The 19,099-nt window shown below is 45.7% G+C and overlaps 1 protein-coding gene and 1 long non-coding RNA gene across 2 annotated transcripts in view; one reads left to right on the top strand and one right to left on the bottom strand.

The window, feature by feature from the left end:
* The window catches only part of ZFP1 (ZFP1 zinc finger protein), a 32,045-nt gene extending 25,254 nt beyond the window's left edge, over nt 1–6,791 (top strand). Inside the window, exons 3-4 of the mRNA XM_054579181.1 lie at nt 2,970–3,096; nt 4,834–6,791. Of these exons, the coding sequence (XP_054435156.1) occupies nt 2,970–3,096; nt 4,834–5,912 (1,206 nt within the window). The 3' untranslated portion in view covers nt 5,913–6,791. The remainder of the gene's footprint in view (nt 1–2,969; nt 3,097–4,833) is intronic.
* Nucleotides 1–19,099, bottom strand: part of LOC129075194 (uncharacterized) — a 32,468-nt gene that overhangs the window by 1,993 nt on the left and 11,376 nt on the right. Inside the window, exons 2-3 of the long non-coding RNA XR_008529609.1 lie at nt 2,690–2,807; nt 2,172–2,253 (exon numbers count right to left, since the gene is read on the bottom strand). This is a non-coding gene — a long non-coding RNA (uncharacterized LOC129075194). The remainder of the gene's footprint in view (nt 1–2,171; nt 2,254–2,689; nt 2,808–19,099) is intronic.

Genomic DNA, 19,099 nt, shown 5'->3' with positions numbered 1-19,099 from the left:
ATTGAGAGCAAAGAGTTGGATTGAGAGGAAAGAGACAGAGGGAGGGAGATAGGGAGTGAGGCATCAGAGAAGATAGAAGGGTATGAGAGAACAGAAAGAAGTGAGAGGAAAGAGAGAGGGAGAGAGCGGGGAGGGAGTATGAGAGTAGGTCCAGAAGTCAGAAGAGAGAGAGAGAGAGACGGGGAGAGTGAGGGAAGAAGGGGAGGGAGGAATGAGAATGGAGAGACGGGAGTAAAAGAGAATGTAGAGAAGTGACAGGAGAGAGGGAGGGGAGGGAGAGAGGGAGGAGAGAGAGAGGAGAAAGTGTATACAAAGAAAGTAGAGAGGGAAAGTGAGGTAAGACGAAGAGGGAGGGTTGAGAGTGGATAGACATAGGGGAGTGAGAGTTAGTAGAAGTGAGAGGAAAGAGAGGGAGACTGGGTGAAGACGGTGATGGAAGAGTGAGAGTGGCGAGACAAAGGGGAGTGAGAATAGAGAGAGAAAAGGAAAGGAAGACTGAGGGAACGCAGGGAGGAGTGAGAACGGAGACGGGAGTGGGAGAGAGAGAAAAATGAAGAAAAAGAGGAAGGGAGACTAAATGAATACAGGGAGGGAAGAGTGAGAGTGGAGAGACAGGGGAGTGAGAGACAAGAGAGAGAAGAAAAAGATTGAAGGAAACGGGCAAGGAGTGAAGAGACGGAGGGGAGTGAGAGAATAGAGATGTAAGAAGAAAGGCAGGGAGTCTAAGAGAAGACAGGGAGGGGAGAGAGAATAGAGATAGGACAAAGGAAAGAGAGAGGGGGAGACAGTGTTGACAGGGAGAAGTGAGACTGAAGAGACAAGGGAGTGAGAGGAAAGAGAGGGGAGAGTGAGGGAAGACAGGGAAGGAGTGGTGAGAATGGAAAGAGAAAGCAGTTGAGTGATTAAAGAGAGCAGAGAGAGGAAAGTGGGGGAGACCTAGGGAATACAGGGAGGAGTGAAAATGGAGAGACTGCGGGTTGAGGGATGGGATGAGTAGAAATGAGTGAGAGGAGTGAGAATAAGAGTAGGAAAAAACTTAGAGTGGAGTGAAGAGAGATTACAGTAGAGGGAAGAGTCAGGCAGAGAGAGTGAAAGATGATTAAAGGAGTGAGAGAGATGAGGGAGCGTGACAGGGTAGTGTGGGAGAGAGGAGTTAGGGAGGAGGAAGAGAGGAGCGAGAAAGAGTGTAATCGGAGTGGAGAGACAGGTGGGAGGATTGAGTGAATCGATAGAGTGAGGAGAGAGAGCAGAGTGAGTGAAGAGAATGAGAGGGGTTAGAGAGAAAGGGAGAACCAAGAGAGTGGAGTGAGAGAATAGCAATAGAGAGAGGAGAGAGAAAGAAGAGGACAGACACAGAGGTCAGAGGAGTTGAGGAGAGGTGTGATAGTGAGGGAGGGAGGAGAGAGGGAAGAGGAGAATAAGGCCTGAGGGAGAGCAGTGAGAGACCGAGAGAGGAGGTGGGACAGATTAGAGGGCGGAGTGAGTAGGCGTGAGAGGAGAAACAAACTAGAGAGTCCGCAGGAGGGAGAGGCAGGACGAGAGTGCGGAGGGGCTGGAGGGCGGGTAGGGAGGAGTAAGACGGAGCCGAGGAGGAGGGTAGTGAACGTTTGAGGGAAAGCGGAGAGAGGAGCAGAGGAGCAGGAGATGGTGGAGGAGTCAGTGGTGCCTGCAAATGGAAGAGTAGAGGGAAGGGGAGTGAGCGGAGGGAGGGAGAGAATGAGTGAGAGAGGAGAGAGAATAGAGGGAGAGAGCTAAAGGGAGTAGCTTAAAACAGGAGACTGGATTGAGAGAGAGAAAGGCAAAGGGAAGAGTGAGAGAGAAGAGAGTGAGACATGGAGTGATAGAAAGAGATGGAGTAAGAGAAAGGAAGGAGAGAGACAAGCTACAGTGAGAGGAGAGAGGACAAGGCAGGAGAGAGAAAGGGGTGTGAGAGAGAGAGGGAGTGTAGTGATGAGTGATAGAGAGGAGGGGGGAGACGGAGAGGAGCAGAGAGGTGACTAGACAGAGAGGTGGAGGAGAGTGAGAGAGCAGAGGAGTGAGAGGGGCTCAGAGGGGAGAGAGGAGCGAGGGGGAGAGCGGAGGGGGGAGAGTGGCAGAGTGAAGGAGGAGCGAGAGTGGGGGTGGCAGAGAGGAGTTAAAGACAGGGACTGAGTGAGTGAATTTTTACTTACGGGAGCTTCCATGTTTTCTCCTGGGGCCACTCTCACAGGTCTGTGTGTTCGCTAACCCAGCGGTGTCCTGGAACCCTGTCCCCTTGGATTTTTAGAGAGTCTTTATTAGATAATGGTGATAGGTTACATCATTTACTGTGACATTTGTCGACCTCCAACCCCTCTCCTCTATTGGGGGTCGGGGAGGTCAGAGAGTGGGACTCTTAAGTTCCAGCCCTCAAATCACGGCAGGCGAACTGTTGACCAACACTCATCCTTACATAATTCTCAAAAGGCACCTCATTAACATACATAACAAAATCCTTTATTACTCGCAATTCTTACATAATTCTAGGGGTTTGGGAGCCAGGAACTATGGATAGTGACCAAATATATTTCTTAAGAATCATCATCTCAAAAAAAGTTTACCTTATTCTTTAATACTGTCTAGTCTGATACCGTAAAAACAGCACGTTTAGGAGCATCGGCACCACACTACAACAGTAAATACTGCACGTTAACATTTATGAAGCACTTACCCAACTGCGCATCTTTAAAGGAGACACGGTGCTTTACTAGCCGTAGATACCTGCCACGTGTGACAGTGCCAGAGATGCAGGGGGATCCGAATATGGGCTCTGACCATCATACAAGTATCTGACAAAACAGAGTAAAAATGTACAGCTGGTGTCATGTGTAAATTTTCATGCTGAATGACTCTCTTACAGCAATATGATAAGAATAACTTTTTTTTCATGCATCCTTTCTACATCACCAAATGCTCATCATTCCAGAATGAATAGCAATATGCCATTTCAGGGACCGGTCTCATTCACGGATGTGACTGTGGACTTCACCCAGGAAGAGTGGGAGCAGTTGGACCCATCTCAGAGGATCCTGTACATGGATGTGATGCTGGAGAACTACAGCAACTTACTGTCAGTGGGTAAGGGCCGCTTTCGGGAGCAACCCTGTATTCACCTCGTAGTGTTCATGTCCTTCTTGGTTACCAGAAATTCAGAGCTTCTAAATCACTGTGTGGTTTTGGCCCCAAGCTTCAAAAGCTGAGAGATAGTGACGACTCTGAGTTTCTAACGTCCAAGCAGTTAGGAATTATGTTCCATTAGGAGGCTCTCTGATACCAAACCAGCTATGATTTTTAAGTTGGAGCAACAAGAGTTGTGGCCTGTAAAGTTAGAATTACCGGTTGAGAACTTTCTGGGAAGCTGTGGAGGGAGGGAGGGAGGACCGGAAGCCACTAGAAGTAACATCCCGAGGATTATGAACGAGTTAGGACCTATGAAATATTTTTAGACCTTCCCCTGCCCCCAAATTCCTAAACCTTTAGAGAATAGAGGCTACAAATAGATGACCTGTATACCTCAGATGTCAGAATATTCTTTCAGCTCATGATAAGGGTGTAGTGGCCTCAAGGGAAATGGACTTGCTCGGTACAGGAGTGTCGTCATCGTCCTGTACACAGATGGCAGCAGGATCACAAGAGTGGGGGATGACCAGGGACGCACAGAGGGAAGTAAAGGCTATTGAAGGCCTAGGAGGAGGCTGGGTAATTTGATCCTTAGTATCCCTTCAAATAAAAGTAGGGACAAGACTGGTTTGGGAGAGAAATTAAGCATGTTAAAAGGAGGAAGGTAAGATAGAATGATGAACACATTCTCTCTCCAATAGCTTCAATAGGGAAAAAAAAAAAGTCAATCATACTGCTGGTTGCATTGCCTATCAAAAAGATCTTGGATCAATTTTATATTTCCTACAGAATACACGAGTTTCTGGATCTTGCCATTCATTTGCAAAAGTTGTGCTTTAAAGCAGGGATTCAGCCTTTTTCATTGCATGGCACACGTGAACTAATAAAATTCTGCAGCACACCAAAAAATGTATTTTTTGCCAGTATGACCAAAAAAATAGGTTTAATTTTGATTCATTCGGACAGGGTGGCTATTGTGTTGGCTGTTGTCATTTTTTTATTTGACAGTCTAAGGGGGAAGAGGTCATTGCCCCTGACTCAGTGGTCAGGTATTGCACGTTTCACAAGTCCTTGAGGCCCACCCGTTGAGTCTCGCTGCTTTAGCGGTTTGGCGCTCTGCAGCGGGATTGTCTCCGTGACACTGTGAGGAACGCACCGGTAGAGCGGAGCTTGGTGCCGATGGGGACCGGGGAACGGAGGGTGAGAGCCCAGAAGCAGGCAGGCAGGGCCGGACCGCGGTAATTTAGAGTCACAGTTTGGATTGCTAAACTCAGACCTGCCTATGTCTTCCTTCAGCTTCTTCATGTGTTTGTTTTTCTCAGTTCCTGTGCCAACTGTCTAGTGTCCTTGAGGACACTGCATATCCCCTTCATCCCTGGAACTGCCACCCTTCCCACGTCATGGGTTTCCTGTAGGCTGTCCTGTGTATTTTATTTCGTTTTACCCCCTTTTTAAGGTCGTTCTGTAATCTGGTAATGCTACTTGTGTTCATTGTCAGTTTCCACTTCTTTTTATTTACTTTTTCTTTCAGGGTTTAGGAGCTAGGAAAAATGTGCACTGGGGACTTTTTAAGGCTGGGAGACTGCATCCCAAACTAAAAAGGCAGCCCTACAATGGAACATTTGAGGCGGCATCACATTCTGTAACATTATAGTGACAGGGCTGACAAAGTGTGTTTTGTGTGCTCTTTCCTAGAGGTGTGGAAGGCTGACGACCAGATGGAGAGGGAGCACAGTGACCCCGAGGAGCAGGCGAGGCCATTTATAATCTTTAAGAACCAAACCCCGATTGAGGAAAGAAGTGATCTCTTTGGCAAGTCATTCAGTCTGAGCACAGACTTTGTTTCTTTGAGACAAGTACCCTATAAATTCGACTTATATGAAAAAACTTTGAAATATAGCTCAGACTTACTTAACAGTAATAGCTATATAAGGAAGCAAGCTGATGAGTATGATGGATTTGGAAAAGCACTTCTCTATCTAAAGCAAGAGAAAACCCATCCTGGAATGGAATACGTTGACTATAACAAAAGTGGAAAAGCCTTTGGCCATAAAGAAGCCATTTTTAAACATCAGAAAATTAGAAATTTGGTACAACCTTTCATTTGTAATTACTGTGACAAGACTTTCTCCTTCAAGTCACTCCTTGTTAGTCATAAGAGAATACATACTGGAGAAAAACCTTATGAATGTAATGTATGTAAGAAAACCTTCTCCCATAAGGCAAACCTCATTAAACATCAGAGAATTCATACGGGGGAGAAACCCTTTGAATGTCTTGAATGTGGAAAAGCTTTCACCCACCAGTCAAACCTCATTGTTCACCAGAGAGCACATATGGAGAAGAAGCCATATGAATGCAGTGAATGCGGCAAGACGTTTGCCCAGAAGTTTGAACTCACTACCCACCAGAGAATCCATACAGGGGAGCGTCCCTATGAGTGTAATGAATGTGCAAAAAGCTTCTTTAAGAAATCAAACCTCATAATACATCAGAAAATTCACACAGGGGAGAAACGTTACGAATGCAGCGAATGTGGGAAATCCTTTATCCAGAACTCGCAACTCATTATACACATGAGAACTCACACAGGAGAGAAACCCTATGAGTGTACGGAATGCGGCAAAACATTCAGCCAGCGGTCAACTCTCAGGTTACACTTGCGAATCCATACGGGAGAGAAACCATACGAGTGTTCTCAGTGTGGGAAAGCCTTCAGCAGAAAGTCCCGACTCAGTGTCCACCTAAGAGTGCACATAGGTGACAAACCCTGAGGTCACAGCCAGTTGAACTGTGCAGAACCCTTCCAGCAGAACCCTCCAGTCGAGGAGAGCCACCTAAGGTAGTGCGGAGCGTGGGAATTCATACTGAGATACAATCTAGCGACTCAAAAATGTGTGAAAATAGGGTCCCCTAAGAACAATAATAAATACACTGAAGATTAGGTGTGATACTCAACTAAAGAATACATAGCAGAATATATCCAATTGTAAATAGACATACTTAACTACATTACATTGAGCTTTTTAAAATCTGGAATGAATTATTCAAGAATGAAACATTCTGGGAAGCAGCAGAAAAGATCTACAGACAGAACCTAGGAGTTTAGTGGTGTTGTGTGTGATTATGCCACAAAAAAAAAATTCACACACAAAAATATACTTTAGATCTACACATATGAATTTAACGTTAGTCACTGGAAGTTTGCAATTCTTATCCTCTGTAATAATGAGGACACATCAAACAAGATTTTCCATATTAAATATCACATGTGTTTTTCAGCATCTTTACAACTCAGTATGCATTCCAAATGAAATACGGAACAGATTTTAAAGTAGCATGTAACATGTTTTCTCCTACTGCTTGCTTGCTTATATAAGTTGGTATGATCATTGTTATTGAGCTGCCTCTTGATTAGCAGAAGACAGTGTTGAAGTTTTAACGTGCTTCTGGACTTGCTGAAGATTTCCTAGGACCATTACTTACATAAATATGCAAATAAGAGATAATTAGGGAAGAGGTCTAGAGAGTAAAAGGTAGGGCTGTGGGCTCTTACTCAGTATGTACCACAGGATAAAAATGGGCTACAGAGGATATCCACATCCATCATGCTGTTTGTCAGTGGGGTGTTTACATACAAATGCATGTCAGTTACCAAAATGTATAATCCAGAAACCACCTGTATTTTCATGTGTTTCCCTAGTTTCTCAATATTTTATGAATTATCTTGTAAAAAATTGTAGGATGTATATGTAGTGCCTAAATGTTAGTTACCTTTCAGAGACTTGAAAGGAAAAATAATTTATTTTAAGAAACTGTCACACATCTCATTGCTTTTTAAAACTTCTGTGCGCATAGTCCACTTTAGAGTAACTTTTCGCAGCGTTCTGTTAGGGGGGCATGTCTGCTTCCTTGAGTTGCACCGTCATCAACCTAAAGCATTTCCCTTGGGAATCTGACTTAGTGTAAGATATACCTTTACTTTTAAGGTTCACAAACACTTACATAAATTAGACCTGTGCAGTGATCTCTTCATATATGTTTAACCCATAAAAATTTATCTTTCTATAACTCAAAGATAAACCATTTTAGGCTTAATTTCAGAGTCACAATTTCGTCCTTTTCCTGTCCATCACAAATCATGCCTCAGAATTGTAAATGACAGCCATAATGGGCTTTTTAAAATTAATTTTTGAAGATTGTTGACATGTTGTAACTATATATGAATGTGACTTTTTGAACAAATTCTGAACAAAATAGAACATCCATAGTCAGATAAGTCTTCAAGTTGTGTTATTTTATCTACTAACAGTAGAGCGGAAAAGTACTCTGCTGTTGGAATGCACATTGTGACAGCCTCCTTGGAAATCGTCGTGCCTCTGTCCTTTCACATTAAGACTATACACACTCCTCAACCCAGCAGGTTCTCATTTTTGGGAACCTGTCCCTAAGAGAAAAATAAGGTGCCAGTACTTAAGATTATGTTTATCAATGTATATTGTATTTCTTTGGTAAAGACAAAAGGAAGCAATGTAAATGACCATCAGTAAGGGAATGATTGAATAAACGGCAGTGAGAACATATTGTCGTCAGTGTTATTCCACGGAAAAGAATGGAGGTGGAGGAACAGCACTTCCAGGTCAGATGAGGAAAGTAGGAGGAGAGAGACTATATGCCAAATATTGTGAAATAAAGACCTAAGAACTGGGCACACGTGCGCGCGTGCGTGCGTGTGTGTGTGTGTGTGTGTGTGTGAGTGAGACTTTATGGGCCTCTAGAATAAACTTCTCAGTAAAAAATATAATTACCATTAATCCTAGTGGAAATTTTTTTCATGCATTCCTTAGTCCGCAACACCATAACCCATTACGATGGACAGCTTGTTAAATAACAGTAGGTAACACAGCACAACATAAGGCAGGCTCTAGCTCTGGCTGTGATCTTGAGCCTGTGTTCTCAACAAAAGCACCTATTTGACATAAATTGGTTACGCGGTGGAAACCTTATATTTAAAAAAAAAAAAAAAGGAAAAAATAGCAAAGAAAAAAATGGAAAGAAACACAAGGAATGCCAAGGTTGTAATTCCTATAAATGGTAAGCTATAGCGCTTTGAGCAAGTCAGCACACCACTGCGACGAAGCAGGGGACAGCTCAGGGACGGCTGTCCTCTCAGGGACTGTTTGCCTCTACGGCCCTAGAAATCCAGATTGGAACTGCTCATTTATCTTAAATGTATAAACCAAAATGGTTGTAGATGAAACTCCCTCTCAAGACAGATTCTTCTGGCTTGACCACATTTCATTTATCCTCTTGACAAGTCATTTCGCTGAGGGGCCAGCGGGTTTGCACAAGAAAACCCAGCTTGCGGTGGGGGCCCCAGATTCGCACCTCCACCTGCCCGACCCTGGAGCCCACACCCACTGCGCTTGGCCCTGTGACCTGTTCTTACTCCACTGCTGTTTTCATTCCAGAGGTTTTCTTTCCATTTCCATAGATATTTTTCATAACTGAAGTGCTTAAATATTTTTACTTTTTCACTTTGTTTTATGCTGAATAAAGTTGAGGGTTATCCACTTGGTATATGTCTCACGTGGACAAATCTAACTGGTGACACTGTTGGTAAGTCTGAGGGCTCGTCAGTCACGGTGGGTGTAAGGGAGCAGCATTCTAGGCTGGAGGCACAAAGCCCGCAGAGGCAGGAAACCAAGAAGCCCCGCCCGGCGGTCCGGTCCTCGGGGTCCCGGGCCTTAGTGGGATATGGCCGAAGGTTCAGTCCCAGCCACCCCCCCACCTCGCTCTCTCTCCCCACTGCCCCATCACATTAGCCACCTCTGGCTGCAGTGTCTTCATTCTCTTCAGCCCGGTGACCAACACAGCCCTGTTCTCCCCAGCCCGCCCTCAGGCAGTTGGCCTGGGCAGTCAGGAGCCTGTGCCATCCCCTGGCCTCATCCGGCTCAACTGGTTACCTGATTGTCCTCTCCCATCCTGCTGACCACAGTACAGTGGACAGTTCAGTGGGCCCACTTAACAGTCTTTCGACTACACCTGGTCTCTGCCTTGCCTCTTCCTGCTGAGCGGTAACCTGGGACCCCTCTGCCCCATTTTTGAGCCGAGTTGGTGGGTCGTGCCTAGACTACGAGCCCTAACCCAGGCTAGTGAGAGCCTTGTGACCGGAAATCAACAGCACCATGAAGGGGAAAAAGCAACAGAAGCCTTTGGTCTCTGTGTCGCTGCTGTCGTTCTTCCCCCCTCACCCCCGCCATAGGAGATCGTGGGTCTAACCAGGATGCAATGTTGCTAAAATCTTAGTGGACAAGTATAAATCCTGAATATCTGGCGCCAGCACCTAAGAACCCTTGAGGACATGCAGCAGCTAGCTCCTTGACACATGCAAAACCCTTCTGGAAGTCTCCTGGGCGCTGCTCAGTGCCAGGGCACACCAGCAGGCCCAGGCTCTGGTTGGACATTCCAGAGGCTGAGGGGCTGTTCCCAAAGACCCTGTGAGTGTTGCACCAGGGGAGGCAAGACCCCCAGCCCAGAGAGGTTGGGTGGGACCCCCCTGGAAGGGAAAGCTCTGCCTGCAAAGAGGGCTACAGCAATGTCATCCACAGAGGTTTCCTATAACAACGCATAAGATTAAGGTAACGGGATGAAATCACAAAAACTATACTGCTGAAATTCAAACCTTTCTTAAAAGATTTTATGCAGCAACAAAGTTGCTGATTGGCCACTGCAGGTGTCTGGAATGTGCTCTGAGTTGTTACAGCTGCCAAAATGCACCAAGCAGCCACTCTCTCTAAAGATCTAAAATCCACAACTTTCTTAAAGATCCATCCAGGCTATTGCATGTTTGCTCTGAGACACGACAGGTCCTGGGCCCCTCAGCTTTCCCTGAATGGGTAGAACCAAGAAACGTGCCTCATAAGGTGTCCCTGTCACCAAGGGTCATCAAGGCCTCTAGTGAAGAGGGAGGGAGGGAAGGCATTTGGACCAGCGCCCTCCCTCCGCCCACTTGGGTATTTATTGCCTGGTGCTGCGCCCGCTCTTCCATCGCAGCGATCACTGCCAAGGCTCACAGTGAATGGAAGACAGTAATAAGTCCCAGCTGCTGTGTAAGATTCGCCAGGGCCCAATGATGAGTGTGTCCTGCACCCAATTCCACCATGTGTGTGCGATAGGGTGAGTCTGCACACTAACAAGTAATCCTCAGACACCAGCTGGGTGTTCAGGAACTCAGTTCTGACACCACCTGGAGGTAACATCAGATTCCAGTTTAAGGGTTTGGTCCTACAAGATCACACCCCCATTACAGAGGGCAGTTGTATGCTTAGGGGGTTACCCGTGCTTCTGATTGAGTATAAAGCAGAGGTTTCTGGGATCCCCCTCCTTGGGTTCAAAAAATTTGCCAGAGCAGCTCAGAACTCAGGAAAACCATTTACTCGCCAGATGACCAGTTTATTTTTAAAAGGATGTAACTGAGGGACAGCTCAGGGAAGAGATGTGCAGGCGCGGTATGAGGAAAGGGGCACCGCTCTCCTGAATCCCCCCTGCTCACCAACCCGGAATCTCTTTGACCGGGTCCTTTTGGGTTTTTAATGGAAGTTTCGTTCCATGGGCATGATTGACTGTTCAATCATTGGCTATTGGTGACTGAACTCAATCCTTAGCCCCCCTCCTTCCCTGGAGGTCAGTGGTCCAGTGGTTAGGACTGAAAGTTCCATCCCTCTAAATCACTTGGTTGGCTCCACAGATAACCAGACCCCAACCTTAGGTTACTTGGAAAAGTCACCTCATTAACAGAACAAAAGACACAAAAGTTGACGGCTCTGGTCACTCAGGAAATTTCATGGGTTTTAGGAGCCCTGTGCAGAAAGGCCAGGAAGGGGGATGGGGACCAGATACGTATTTCTTAACATAAGTCACAATGTAACAAATGGGCTTATCATTTCCATGACCACATTGACCGAAATGACCCCTTCTTCACCTGCAACCCTGAAAAGGCCCCGATTGACCCCAAGTCCAGAGAATTCTTTGCACAGGGCGCTCCCCCTTATCAGAGGGCATTGCAACTGTATTTTGTCGAGTCTGCCAAACCCATCCAGGAGGTGCTGAGGCCGCTGTCATGGTTGCTAGACATGGAGGCGATTCTTACCCAGACACCCAGATACTTCAGACTCACGCCCCTCCACCCCCGCTGTCCTGGGAGGGTCTCCCTGGAACAAGTTCCCCTCAACAGAAAAGGCTCCTCGGTCCTTCCCCCTAAAAAATACCCAGCTAACTTGGCCCCTTACGGAACTATACAGGCAAACGTCTACTGGGAGTTACAAAAACTTGGGGTTCCTGGACACGTGAAGCCATTCCTGAAATTCCACGCCCTGAAACCAGCATTCGCCCTGGTACAGCCCCTGCTGCCGTCCACCCTCTTGCCACACACCTGCCCTCTGACCCGCAGCCTGTCCCTGTGACTCCCTCTGCCCCCTTCCCTAACCTCCAGGACTAGCAGCCACCTCAGCCCCTGCTCTAGGAAACTGGTGGCTTCCTGAGACTTGCTCTTTTTGACAGTATTAAGAACAGGGACAAAGGCACTGTCATTCCAGGCCATCCCTCTAAATTCTTTCTACCCACAGGCATTGCTGATAAAGGAAAAGTTACAAACTGCATTTGGTTGTAACTGTGAGAAGCTCTCATTCTCCTCAGGCGGCCCTTCCCCGACACCAAGAAGCTCCTGGGCATGTCAAATGGACATGGTGACTTTTCCTACCCCATCAGCACCCACTTAAATAGGGCACTGAAGCCTGGCCCTGTCATTGAAGACATGAGACAGGAGTCAGTAGGCCCGCAATTTCTCTCTCCTTTCAGTAGCCCCACGTGGCCTGTACGTAAGCCAGCCACTAATGAATAGAGCCTCACCACCGACAATGGACACCTCAGTGCTTAGGTTCCCTCACTGAAGCTCCAATTCCTAATATTATAGAACTGATTGAGGACTTACAATGGTCCCAAGGAATGTCCTTCAAAGTTATTGACCTAGAGAATACAGAGTCTGGTAGAAGTAATGCCTGCTTGAGTGTGGGTTGGCAGGGTTACTAATATGGATGTAATAATTTATAGTTTTAATTTGAACATTTCACCTAAAATGTCATAGGGAGTGCTTGAGTGTGATATTGTTATGTTACAGAATTACATGCTTATGGTTTTGTGACAAGATTTTGTAATAAAAAAAGGGAGCGTTATTTGTGCCGGACCCTGTGCATTCTATTCTGTTCCTATCACGGAGGAATCCCAGGCCTGATTCACTTTCATTTTGAAGAGGCTCAGTACACATTTACTCAGCCGCCAGGAGAACATTTAAACAGCCCTGCAATTGCACATGAACTTTGCCATCAGGGTTTAAATACCTTACAACTGGAAACGTGCCATTTTGGGCATTACATTGACATTATGCTGAAGGGACCCTCCGAGGAAGCAGTGTAGGCAGATTTACACCCCCTCACTGACCGCTTACCTCAGCTCAGCTGGTCAATCGTCCCTCAAAAGATCCAAGATCCAGTCTCATCAGTCAAGTTTTGGGACATCACCTGGTCCTCTAAGGGCTGAGAAACTCCAACAGTCCAATATCAATTACCATTAAACCACTCACTGCTGTCAGACAGGCATAACGCATGCTAGGTCTTTCCGTGTTCTGGAGGCAACACATCCCTCATTTCTCACTAAGCCTTTGTCCTACATACACAATCACACCAAGTCCGCCACCTCCCATTGGGGCAGAGCCCACAGCGCACTTCGGAAGCTGGCCCACAGGCAGCCCAGTAAGCCGTGCCTTCATAACCCTGGCTCCACATTCCAAGCTGAGTCTTGGCCACACCTGACTGCCATCTGGAGTCTCCAGACAACGCAAGTCTACCTGGCTTCCTCTGTGGTTTTGGACTAAGCACACATCCCCAGTGGCAGCCGGCTGTACTCCCAATGCAAGCCAGCTGTTGGCATTCTATTGGGCTTGCCAAGACCTGTGGGCAGGCTGCCCCCAAATATCCCACAAAGGCATACTGATTACTTAGATTTAAAGTTACTTGAGCCCTGACCTCTGTGGCTCAGTTGATGGGGCACCATCCCACAAAGCAAATGGTTGCCAATTCGATTCCAGTCAGGGCACAGGGCCTGGGTTTCAAGTTTGGTCCCTGGACAGGATGGGTACGAGAAGCAACCAAGCGATGTTTCTCTCTCACATCAGTGTTTCTCCCTCTTTCTCCCTCCCTTCACCTCTTTCTAAAATATAAGTAAATGGAATCTTTAAATAAAAATAAAGTTCCTTAAGGCATTAAAAATAAATTACATCGAAGAAAACATAGACTAAATTTAGGGATCTGGGTCTTAGAGAGGATTTTATGACTTTGACCTCAATGGCAGGAAAAGTAAAAGCAAAAATGAATGAATTGGACTATACCAAACCAAAAAGCTTCTGCACAGTAAAAGAAACCACCAACAAAACCAAAAAGCAACCAACCAAATAGGAGAAGATATTTGCTAACAACAGCTTTGATAAGAGGTTAGTACTCAAAATATACAAAGAACTCATGCAACTCAACAACAACAAAAATTCAGTTAATAAATGGGCAGAGGACTTGAATAGATACTTCTCTCAAGAAGACATACAGATGGCCAACAGAGAAATAAAATATGCTCGACTTCCCTAGCAATTACGGAAATGCAAATCAAAACTACAATGAGGAGATCCAACAAGGCAGGGAGTAGGTGGCTGTCACACCTCTTCCAAGGGCCAGGCTGGAATTACAACTATTACAACTAAAACATAGAACAAGCAACCTGAGTAACCAACTGAAGACAAGCTGAACAGTCTTACAACAAAGGACTTACGGAAGCCACATCGAGACTTGGAGGAAGGGCAGTGATACAAAAACGGCTGGCCCTGCTCCCAGGTGCAGCAGTTGAGAATCTGGAGGGACATCTCTGCTGCAAAGTCCCCCCTGAGGAGCATGGGGCTCCCCAGCCCAGAGCACCAGAGCCTGGAAGAGGAGCCCACATATACCTGGCAGTGAAAATCAGCAGGGACTCTGTCCTCCAGAGAGAGATGGGAGTCTGCTAGAAACCCAGGTGCCCTCTTAAAGAGCTAGCCCACAAGATCTCATTCGCAGAAGTTCACCCTGGGCTCTGGTGGAGGGAGGGCAGCGTGGAGTGAACTAGAGTCCTGTGAGAAGGGACTGGGTCGTGTGGCTCTGGGGAGAGAGCTGAAGGGACAGCTTCCAGGGTCCTCGTGACGAGTCCCTCTCCCACACTACCCACACATGCCATCTTTCCTGGGTGGAGCACTCCCCTCCATTTAGCATCAGCCTGGGGAATGCAATAGCCCCACCCTCTGGACTCCTTGTCACCCTGCACAAAAGAGCTCATGCCCTGAGAAGGAGCTGGCTGCCTGGGCCTGGGGCGTAGTGGTCCAGGCAGACGCAGGGGGTGCCAGAGGCTGAGTTGGTGGCTGGGGGAGGCATCCCCCGACCTTCCTTCAAGCCTCTCTGACGCCGACCCCCATGGGAAACCCACTCGCCCTGCTCTCCTGATTCCCGGCAGTACCACCCTGCTGAGTTGGGCTTTCAAGGAGGTCCTGGGACAAACTGAGTTGTGTGGCTCTAGGGTGGGGGCCATTTTTCCCTTGCACGCCTGACGGGCACCATTGTTCCTGGGCAGAGCTCTCCCTCACATGGCCAAATCTTGGTCTGTTTGGTCCTGGTAAACTCTACCAGCCTCCCCCTGATGACTCCCTGAGACCCCGCGCCACAACAAAGGTCTCTGGGAACATGGTGGGTGGCAGCTAGCCTTGATCTACCCAGGCACTTTTGCTGAGTGGCCTCAGACCCAGCTCCTGCCCTGAGTTTGAATCTGTATCAGTCTGGTGAACACCACTCACCTCTACCTGGTGACTCACTGAGAATCTGTCTCATGTAACTTGCATGCTACCAGAGGTTTCTTCAGTGACTGAGCCTATCACGTAGTTAGCAGGTGGAGGCAGGCACAGGCAGATCACAGGTGCCTCGGGCCTTTTGCTGATCTGCCCTCAGGCTGGCTGCTGGTGGAAGCCAGCCTTGGTGAACAACGTTGTCCTTCCCATGCACAACAAAAAACTGTGTTGCTTTGTAGCTCCAAGGGCCAGTCACAGGCAGCCTCTGACATTGACCTACACTGCAGCCCCTCCCAAGAGGCTCCAGAACCAACACACCCAGTGGTGGGCTTCAGACAACATCACAGCAGGACCCAATTAGTTCCACGGGCAGCATATCCAAAGGGAGATCTCAGCAGGCACCAGACGCGGCTGAGACAAATTCTGCTTCCTGTCATACACAGCAGCTCAAACACTGTGGTTGGGATCGACCCTCACAGTCAGCCAGCCAGAGGATCAAATCCACACAGACAGGCCAACAGCAATCAAGATTCAACTACAACAGGAGGGCTCACATAACCCACACAAGGGACATTCCTTAAGCACCCAGCCTAGGTGATCGGGGTCCAACAGGACACCTACTACATAAGGCCTCCCTACCAAGACTGGGAGACATAACAAATCTACCTAATACATAGAAACAAACACAGAGGGGCAGCCAAAATGGGGAGACAAAGAAACATGCCCCAAATGAAAAAAACAGGAGAAACCTCCAGAAAAAAACTAAATGAAATGGAGGCAAGCAGTCTACCAGTTATAAAGTTCAAAAACAATGGTTATAAGGAATAGAGTGCAAAACAATTGTTATAAGGATGCTCAGTGAACTTAGTGAGAACTTGAACAGCATAAAAAAGGACACAGAAATAATAAAAAAGAATCATTCTGAAATGAAGAATACAAGAGGGAATCAAGAGTAGGTTAGATGAAACTGAGGATCAAATCCATGATTTGGAATACAAGGTAGCAAAAAACATCCAATCAGAGGAGCAAAAAGGAAAAAGAATTTTTAAAAAATGAGGATAGTTTAAAGGACCCTTGGGACAACACAAAGCATAAAAATATCTGCATCACAGAGATATCAGAAGGTGCGGGGGCGGGGGGTGGAGCAAGGGATTGAGAACCTATTTGAAGAAATAATGACTGAAATCTTCCCTAACCCGCTGAACGAAAGACACACAAGTTCTGGAGGTACAGAGAGTCCCAAATAAAATGAACCCAATGAGGCCCACACATAGACACATCATAATTAAAATGACAAAGGTTAAAGACAAAGAGAATTTTAAAAGCATTAAGAGAAATACAGAAACCCCAGTGTATGAGCTCCCATAAGATTGTCAGCTGGTTTCTCAATAGAAGAGATTGGCACAAAATATTCAAAGTGATGAAAAGCAAGGACATATAACCAAAACACTCCACCCAGCAAGGATAGCATTTATAATTGAAGGAGAAATAAAGAACTTCCCATAGAAGAAAAGCTAAAGGAGTTCATTAGCACCAAACAATATTACAAGAAATATTAAAGGGACTTTTAAAAAAATGAAGAGAAAAAAAGAGGAACATAGTTATAAAGAATAAAATGACAGCCCTGGCTGGTGTGGCTCAGTGGATTGAGTGCCGGCCTATGAACCAAAATCTTACCAGTTCAACTCCTGGTCAGGGCACATGCCTGGGTTGCAGGCCAGGTCCCCAGTTGAGGGTGTGCGAGAGACAACCGGTCAATGTTTCTCTCTCTCTCTCTCTCTCCCTCCCTCCCTTCCCCTCTCTCTAAAAATAAATAAATAAAATATTTTAAAAATAATTAAATGACATACCTATCAATGATTACTTTAAATGTAAATGGCTTGCATGTTCCACTCAAAAGGTATACAGGGTCTGGCCGAAGTAAGGCCTGCTTGAGAGTAGGGTTGGTAGAGTAATAATATGGGTGTAATAATTTATAGTTTTAATTTGAACATTTCACCTAAAATGTCATATGGAATGCTGAGTATGATATTGTTATTACAGATTTACATGCTTATGATTTTTTAATTAAAAAGGGGCATTATTTGTGCCAGACCCCCTGCAGAGTAGGGGCGATCTAAGATGGAGGAGGAGTAAGTGGAAGCTACACCAATCTCTCCAGACTAATCTGGAATTACAACTAAATTGGAGAAATCATCCTGAATAACCAACTGAACACTAGCTGGAGAGAAGCCTTAAAACCATGGACAGACAGAAGAAACCACTTCACCACAAAGTGACTGGTAGGGAGTGTGGAAAGTGAGAGGGCTGGATGGACTTCCGCAGGCAGCAGCTGAAGAACTGGAGATATTTCAGCAGCTTGGGGGTTCCCCCTGAGACGTGTGGGGCCTAAACCCCAGGCTGGGCTCCCCAGCCTACAGCACCAGAGCCAGATATCATCCAGCTGTGAAAATCAGCAGGGTTTCTGTCTGCCAGGGAGAGACAGCTGGAGATGCAAAGAGCCTTTTAAAGGCCCAATGCACAAAATTCCATTTGTAGCCATTTACCCTGGGCTCCCCCAGAGGACGGTCCGAGTAGACTAGAGACACTTGAGGAGAGTCTGGGGTTGGTGGCTCTGGGGAGAGAACCGAAAGAACAGCTTCCAGGATCCTTGTGCTGAGTCATTCCCCATACTGCAGACGCCATCTTTCGCAGGCAAAGCACTCCTCTCCAAGTGGCATCAGCTGGAGGGGAAGAGTCCCACCCTGTGGAACTTAAGCTAGGCTGCTGATTACAGCTTGATTGGTTAAACAATTTATCAGTTTAACAATCGCTTAGTGTAACAACTAAGGCAGAAAATACAAAGAATGTTTTTTATTGTTTTTTGAAATACATATCTATCAAGAATCACCTTAAATGTAAATGGCTTAAATGCTCCAACCAAGGGACATAGGGCAGCTGAATGGATAGGGAAACAAGACCCATGCATATGCTGCCTCCAAGAACCCCATCTCAGATTGAAAGAATCACACAGACTAAAAGTAAAGAGCTAGAAAAAGATACTTCATGCAAATGGAAAGGAAAAATAAAGGGGGGGTAGCAGTACTTATATATGACAAAATAGACTTTAAAACCAAGGCTACAATAAGAGACAAAGAAGGATGCTAAATAATAATAAAGGGAACAATCCAACAAGAGGATATAACCCTAGTCAACATTTACATACCCGACATAGGAGAACCTAAATATGTGAAGCAAATCTTGATGGATGTAAAGGGAGAAATTCATAGAAACACAGTCATAGTTGGGGATTTTAACACACCATTATCTTCAATGGCTAGATCCTTCAGACAGAAAAATCAGCAAGGAGACAACAGCTTTAAATGACACACTAGATCAAGTGGATTTAATTGATATCTTTAGAGCATTTCATCCCAAAGCCCCAGAATATACATACTTTTCAAGTGCACATGGAACATTTTCTAGAACAGACTACATGTTAGGACACAAAAACAATTCTAAACAAATTTAAGAAGATTGAAATCATATCAAGCATCTTCTCTGACCACAGTGCTATGAGACTAGAAATCAATCACAAGAAGAACATGAAAAAACATGCAAAGACAGGGAAGCTAAATACTGTTATTAAACAATGAATGGGTCAAGAAAGAGATCAAGGAGGAAATTGAAATATACCTTGAAACAAAAGAAAATGAGGGCAAAACAATCCAAAATCTGTGGGACCCTGAGAAAGCAATCCTAAGAGGGAAATTCATAGCATTACAGACCTATCTCGAAAAACAAGAAAAAGCTCAGATAAACAATCCAACTTCACACTTAAAGGAACTTGAAGAAGAAAAAAACAAACAAAGCCCAAAGTGAGTAGAGGGAAGGAAATAATAAAGGTCAGAGCAGAAATAAATGAAATAGAGTTGAAAAAAACCAACACAAAAGATCAATGAATCCAAGAGCTGGTTCCTGGGGAATATAAACAAGACTGATAAATCTTTAACCAGATTCATCAAGGAAAAAAAAAAAAAAAAGAGTACCCAAATAAATAAAATCAAGAAT

Source organism: Pteronotus mesoamericanus, unplaced genomic scaffold, assembly GCF_021234165.1.
Source record: "Pteronotus mesoamericanus isolate MK-2021 breed Mesoamerican mustached bat unplaced genomic scaffold, CSHL_Meso_final contig_52, whole genome shotgun sequence".
Lineage (NCBI taxonomy): Eukaryota > Metazoa > Chordata > Mammalia > Chiroptera > Mormoopidae > Pteronotus > Pteronotus mesoamericanus.
Note: the sequence above shows the minus strand (reverse complement) of the source record. Positions and strands in the feature narration are given on the sequence as shown.